Below are 7481 nucleotides of genomic sequence, written 5' to 3' on the forward strand. Positions count from 1 at the left end.
TGGTCCAGGGGAGGGACGGCCCCTTGCTCCCCACCCTCCAGTTCCCAGGCCAGGGCAGCTGGGCCACCAGCCTGGAGCCCCCTCAGTGAACGTTGGCAGTCACAGGGGACATCACCCTGCCAGCATCTCCTGCAATCCCAAACGCCAGGGCCGAGGAAGCATTTGTCAGTCCCCTAGCTCTTGAGTTGCAGAGAGGTCAGTGGCACAGCCCACTTCCCAGGATGTCATCCAGGTGCCTGTTTCTCCATTACCCTGGGTCCATCATTCAGCCTGCCAGCAGGCGAGGGAGGAGACTGGTGCCTCGGCTCCATCTTTCTCCTCCTTTTTGCTCTCCCTCATCTATTGTCAGAGCCAATTCAAGGCAATGAAGCCTAATCACTGCCCCAAGGTTGGTGACAGTGGGCAGCTACTGGCTGGGGCCAGGCAGTGACTGTCATGCTCCATAGTGACAGGCAGATGCAACTGCTTGCTGCACGGAAACTGAAGTAGAGCAAATAGCTGGTGGAGCGACAGCCCTGGAATGTGGCCTCCGGGCTGAACTGCTTCCTGGGATGTCTGTCTTGCACGAGACACCCACATGCATCCCAGGTACCAAGTCTGCTGAGTGTGTGACAGTTTGCATTCTGCAAGGGGATTTCATACACCTTTCATCTGTCCCCACGTCTACTGGGATTTCTTGCTTAAAATTTTTTTACTTAGGGTAAAAGTCGCTCTTTTTACTGTATGGTTGTGAGCGTTTTGACAGGTGCATACAGTTGTGTACGCACCTTCACAATCAGAATAGACCATCACCCCCCAGCGCTGTCATGCCCCTCGTGGTCAGTCCCTTTCTCCACCTCTGGCTGCTGGCAGCCACTGATTTGTTTCCTGTCTTTATAGCTTTGCCTTTTCCAGAACGTCATATGAATGGACTCTTACAGCACGTAGCCTTTGGAGTCTGGCTTCTTTTCACTCAGCTTAATGCATTTGAGAATTATTCATGTTATTGTGTGTATCAGTTATTCCTTTTTATTACTGAGTATTATTCCACTGAATGGAAACTTGTCTGTCCCTCCGCAGCTGACAGATATTTAGGTTGTTTCTAGATTTTGGTGATTATGAATAAAGCTATTAAAAACATGTGCATGTGGTTTTTGTGTAAATGTGAGCTTTTGTTTCCCCTGAGTCAATCCTTGGAGTAGAAATATTAGGTTGTGTGGTAGGTGTATATTTAATTTTCTGAGAAGCTACCAAACTGTCCTCTGAAGTGGTTGTACCCTTTTCCATTCCCACCAGCAGTACATGAGGGTTCTGGTTCCTCCACCTCCTTGCCAACACTTGGTATAGTCAGCCTTTAACTTTAGCCATTCTCACAGGTGTACAGTGGTCTCTCATTGTGGTTTTAATTTTCATTTCCCTAATGACTAATTATATTGAGCATCTTTTCATGTGTATATTTGCCATTCCTGTATCTTCTTTTGTGAAGTGTTTAAACCTTTTACCCATTTAAGAAATTGGGTTATTTTCTTATTGTTGGGTTTTGTGAGCTCTTTACATTTTTTGGATACAAGTTCTTTATCAGATATATGATTTGTAAATATTTTCTCCCAGTCTGTGGCTTGTCTTTTTATTCTCTTAACAGTGTCTTTGGAAGAGCAAAAGTTCTTAAATTTGATGAAGTCCAATTTCTTAGTTTGTTCTTTTAATGGATCAGGCTATTAATGTTACATCTAAGAAAACTTTACCTTATCTGAGATCACAGTGATTTTCTGCTGTGTTTTCTTTTAAAAGTTTTATAGTTTTAGGTTTGATATTTAGGTGCATGACCTATTTTGCGACAATTTTTAGCAAAGTGTGAGGTATGGATTAAAATTCATTTTTTTTTGCATGCGGATCTGCAGTCGTTCCCTACCATTTGTTGTAAAGACTCTTCTTCCTCCATGTCATTGTTTTCACACCTTGTCAAAGATCGGTTGATATTTTTCGTGTGGATCTATTTCTGGGCTCTCCACTCTGTCCCATGGATCTATGTGATTATCCTTTCACTGATACCACGTTGTCCTGGCTACTGTAGTTTTATAAAGTCTGGGAATCAGGCAGTGACCACACCTACCTTTTCAGCGTGTGGTTATTATTCCTCTCCCACTTTACAGATAAGGAAACTGACCACAGTCATGATCAGATGTCCCGCTTATAGCCTCCTGTATATAAAACGTTAGCTGCTCAGCACATACTCAAAATCCATATCTTCTCATCAGCCTGGCCTGATGTTCAGAGTGTGGTCTTTGGAATCTGGTTTGGCTTTAAGCCTTGGCCCTGCTTTTGTTAGTTGTGTGGCCCTGGGAAGGTAACTTTAATCTCTCTGTGCCTCAGTTTCCCTATCTATAAAATGAGTGTAATAATGGTACCCTCCTTATAGATCGTGATGAAAATGAGATGAGACCATTTATGAGGTCAAACCCTATGAAATTGCTGATATTTGATCATTTTTGATGGACACGCATGATAATTTTGCACAGTTCAAGCTAAAATTCAAGTGTTCCTCATAGCACTAGATAGATGAGAGCGTGTGTACTCCTGAGATGGTAGCCATAGCTGTCGCTGTCGTAGTCACGAGTACTCCTGCCACTCCTGCTCTTACACTGTTATTGTTGAGGGCAGTGGTCCCGAGGCTGATGGTTCGTCTTCCACGTGTCCTCAATCAGGCAGCCAAAGTCCACCCAGTAGTTCCTGTGTGACAAGCTTCTTGCAAGTCTGCAAATTGTAAGTGGGCCTCTGGGGACAGAAGTGCCCACCTGGTACAGACGAGTGTGCCAAATGCAGAGGGAGAAGCTTGGTGGGAAGTAGGGGGGAGGTTGGCAGGACTTCCCAGGCGGGGCCTGTTAGGTGGGCTCTACTGGATGACTGGGAGTTTGGCATGGGAAGAACATTCCAGGTGCAGTTTACAGCTTGTGCAAAGGCTTGAAAGGGGGACGGGCTCAGGGGAGCCTGAGGTTTGATTCTGGGGTGGAGAAGCCAATGGTGGCCTAGCATGGGTTCACAAATCACCCCCATCCTTCCCCTCCACAGGTGGCCCTGCTTTGCCATACATCCTCGAGGAGCTGAATCTAGCAGACCTCTCGCACCTCTGCATCTGCCATGGCTACAAGAACCATCGTCATTGACCACGGCTCTGGCTTTCTGAAGGCTGGCTTTTCGGGGTTCAATGAGCCCCAGATGGTCTTCCCGAGCATCGTGAACTACATCCCTTGCAGGGAGAACCCCGGCCCCAGCTACGCCCGGCGGCGCGTAAGCCTAGGCATCGATCTTTGCCGTCCCGACACCTTTAGCTACCCCATCCACCGGGGCCGTGTCCTCAACTGGGAGGGTGTGGAGCACATCTGGTCATTTGTCCTAGAGAAACACAGGCTGGAGAATGAGAACTCCCCTGTGATGGTCACAGAGTTCCCCCTGAAGGAGCCTGCGGACCGGCAGAAGACCCTGGAGGTAAGGTTTTCTCAGGGCTGCCCTCACCAGGGAGCAGGGAACAGCCTGGCACTTTGTGTTCAGACAGGAATGGGCATCAGGAACTCTGCTTTCTAAATAATTCGCCCCACGAATACTTACTGAGTAGCTAGTGTGTGCCTGGCACTTGTGTTAGGCGAGGGGGGCTCACAGAGGCTCCTCCGGCAGAAAGAGATACAGCAGGTAAAATGCTCTGTGAACAGGGTGTTACCAGGGGTGGGAGGGATGCTGGATACTCATGGATTCCATAAATGTTCACAGATCATATTCTGGCCCTCAAAGAGCTTATGTTCTGGGAGAAGACTTGACCGTGAATAAGTTAACAAATAAGAATTTCAGGTAGTAATCAGTTCTGGAAACAAAATGAAATAGAGTGATAACTGACTGGGGGGGAAGAAGGGGAGTCCCTTTGAAGAGGGTGATCAGGGAGGGCTTCTTTGAGGAGGTGATTTCTCCCAGTGAGGCTGGAGCTCAGCAAACTAGGGAGGGTGGCAAGAGGGAGACAGGAAGGTGAGGTTTACAGGGGCTGGACCTCAGAGGCCTGGTAGGCTATGGGACGTGGTTGGATTTTACTCTAAATCAAGGGTTGGCAAGCTATAGCAGGTGGGCCAAATCTGGCCCACCATCTGTCTTTATAAAGAAAGTTTTGTTGGAACATAGCCACGCCCACTCATTTACATATAGTCTATGGCTGTTTTCACACTGCAACAGCAGAGCTAAATAGTTGTACAGGGACTATAGCTTGTAAAGCCTAAAATATTTACTGTTGTAGATTCGCTAGATAAAATACATGATAGATTTGAAATTCAGATCAACAGCAAATAACGTTTTAGTATGTCTCAAATATTGCATGGGCTATACTAAAACATTATTTGTTGTCAATCTGAAATTCAGATTTTTTTTTTTTTTTTTTTTTTGCAGTACGCGGGCCTCTCACTGCTGTGGCCTCTCCCGCCGCGGAGCACAGGCTCCGGACGCGCAGGCGCAGCGGCCACGGCCCACGGGCCCAGCTGCTCCGTGGCACGCGGGATCCTCCCGGACCGGGGCACGAACCCGCGTCCCCTGCATCGGCAGGCGGACTCCAACCACTGCGCCACCAGGGAAGCCCTGAAATTCAGATTTAATTGGGCATCTTGTATTTTTATTTGCTACATCTGGCCTCCTGAGCCGTTTACAGAAAATGCTTCCCAACCTTTGCTCTGAGTGAATAAGCAGCTCCTGGGGGCCTTTAAGTGAGGTTGGGGGAGTCATGTTTGATTTTCTGTTTGAAAAAGAGGACCTTGGCTTCTATTCTATTTGGGGAATGGATGGTGAGGGGACAATATTCTGAGCGTGGGAATGGAGGGAGGTCCCTCCCACTGAGGGGAGAAGGTAGACTTGCCCGGGCCTGCAAAGGCGGGTAAGTGGCCAAAGGCTACAGAAGGATGGGATGTTACAGCCCTTCTGCATCTGTAGTGTCAGAAACTTGGGGATGCAGCACTTGTTTCTTCTCTCATCTCTTTCTTCTAAGTAAATCGTTCAGGCTGGAAATCTGGCCCTTCACTATGGCTGCCACTTGTGTCCCCACTACTCACATAACCCGGCATCTCAGCGCCCTTTCTCACAGGCTGAGGTCTCTTCCCACCCCTCCACCAAAATGGTCCTCTGAAAGGCCATCATCAGGCAAGCTCCCAAGGGCCAATCTGGCTCTTTCTAACCCTCCAGAGCCCTTCCCTTATTCCCCCAGCATAAGCTCCAAGGGGCCAGCTGTTCCCTGCAGGACACAGGTCTGTGCCGACTTCAACATTGTGAGCAGACGTGTAGTGAGGCCTCGGGGAAAACAGAAATGGATCGGGACACTTTGGGGAAAATACCCTGAGTGTCCATCTTCTCCCTTCTTGCAGATTATGTTTGAGTTACTGGATGTCCCGTCCATCTTCCTGGCTGACCAGCTGGAGATGTCCCTGTATGCCTCTGGCCTCCTGACCGGCGTGGTGGTAGATTCAGGCTACGGCCTGACCCGCGTGCAGCCTTTCCATCTGGGCTGCCCCTTACGGTCCAGTGCTAAGATGCTGGAGTTTGCAGGCCAGGATCTGTCGGCCTATCTCTTCAAGAGCCTTTTTAAGGAAGATTACAATCGACACAACCTGTTTCAGCTGGATACGGTGGCCACCACTCAGATGACCAAGTGCTACGTGCCGCAGAATCTGGGGGAGTCACTGGACTTTTATCAGAGCCTGCCGGGAGGCTCCGATGAGAATAATGCCTATCAGCTCCCGGATGGCAGCCGTGTGGAGCTGACCCCCATGCAGCGGCTGGCTCCTGAGATGTTCTTCAGCCCTGAGGTGTTCGACCTGCAAGGGCCCAGCATCTCCCAGGCCGTCCTGGATTCCATCGAGACCTGCGAGGCCTCCATGCACCCGCTGCTCGTCTCCCACCTGATGGCCTGTGGGGGCAACACCCTCTATCCTGGCTTCACCAAGCGTCTGTATGGGCTGATCGCTGATCATTTCTCCTCCACCAAGACCACCATGTGGGTGGGTTCCAACAGGAACTTTAGTGTCTGGCTAGGAGCGTCTGTAGTGGCTCATCTGTCGACTTACAAGTCTAAGTGGATGACCAAAGAGGAGTATGATGAGAGTTTCAAGATGTGATGGGCTGGCTTGCCCCTGGAACCCAGCTCCCATCAGATGGGCATGGGTGGATTCATTTCAGCAAAAGGGGCTGGGCCGGGGTTAGCTGGCTTTGGAATTCAAAGGTCTTGAGGGATTTTTTTTAGGTTCTAGGGTTTTATCTTGTTTCAGGAGTGGGATCCAACCCATGGGAGGACAGGGTGTCATCCCTGGAAGCCTTCCAGGGGGGTGGTCTGTCACTGGGATGGGAGCGGCCAGCTGCCATCTCCATGCTTAATAGCTACTTATTTGTCCTGGCATCTCCCTTGGGTTGTCCCATTCTTTTGGTTGAGTAGGTTTTAACTGGGGCAAGAGAGAATTAGTTTTGAGTAGGGGATAGGGAGGGTGGGGATGGGGATAGTTGACGTTTCTAGACCTCCATCCTCTCATTGACTGGGGAGGAGTTGGTGCAGGTAGCCTGGAGTGCCCTTCCGGCCCTTGGGCCCCTGGCCAGGGTCTTGTTTTCTATATGCAAATAAACAACTTGTTTGAAAGTGCTGCCTTCTGTGATGGATGGGGGTAGGGTGGGCAGTCCCTTTGGGGGGACCCAGGGAACGTGAGTATGTGAGTGCCAGGGTGGGGCCAGGGAAGCCCTTGAGGACTCTGGAGACCTGTGAACAGTGGTTCCCACTGAGCAGAGTGGATGAGGGCCTGGAGCATCCTTCTTCCGTCGCCGCGTTCTCCCCATTCATCCCGCACGTCCCAGTGCTCTGCTGAAGTTTGCGTTCCTATTAGTGTAATATTTATTCAGTAAATATTGGAGAACTGCTATGTGCCTGGTATTATGCTAGGCACTAGGTGAAAAAGATACATGAAGTTTCTGGTTTCAGGAGATTGTCATCTGCTGTGAGGGCGCAGGCGATAGGTACAGGCAGACCTGGGCGATGCTGAGGGTTCAGTTCCAGATCACGGCGATGAAGCGAATATCACAAAAAAGAGAGCCTCGTGAATTTTTTGGTTTCCCAGTGCATATAAAAGTTATGTTTACGGGCTTCCCTGGTGCCGCAGTGGTTGAGAGTCCACCTGCCGATGCAGGGAACACGAGTTCGTGCCCCGGTCCGGGAAGGTCCCACATGCCGCGGAGCAGCTGGGCCCGTGAGCCATGGCCGCTGAGCCTGCGCGTCCTGAGCCTGTGCTCCGCAACGGGGGAGGCCACAACAGTGAGAGGCCCGCGTACCGCAAAAAAAAATTTATGTTTACACTGGGCTATAGGCTATTAAGTGTATAATAGCATTACATCTAAAAAAAAACACATGCCTTAATTTAAAAATACTTTATTGCTAAAAGATGCTCTCATCTGAGCCTTCAACAAACTGTAGTAGTAACATCAAAGATTACAGATCACCA

General features: G+C 49.5%; 1 protein-coding gene across 1 annotated transcript; it reads left to right on the forward strand.

Annotated features, from left to right (window-relative positions):
- The first annotated feature begins 3117 nt into the window (after window positions 1–3117).
- On the forward strand, window positions 3118–6446 carry ACTL8 (actin like 8). The gene is made up of 2 exons (XM_032605365.1): window positions 3118–3465; window positions 5367–6446. Exons 1-2 carry the CDS (start codon window positions 3118–3120, stop codon window positions 6114–6116), a joined length of 1098 nt encoding a protein of 365 aa, XP_032461256.1. The 3' UTR covers window positions 6117–6446.
- The last annotated feature ends 1035 nt before the right edge of the window (window positions 6447–7481 follow it).

This window comes from Phocoena sinus, chromosome 1 (assembly GCF_008692025.1).
Source record: "Phocoena sinus isolate mPhoSin1 chromosome 1, mPhoSin1.pri, whole genome shotgun sequence".
NCBI lineage: Eukaryota > Metazoa > Chordata > Mammalia > Artiodactyla > Phocoenidae > Phocoena > Phocoena sinus.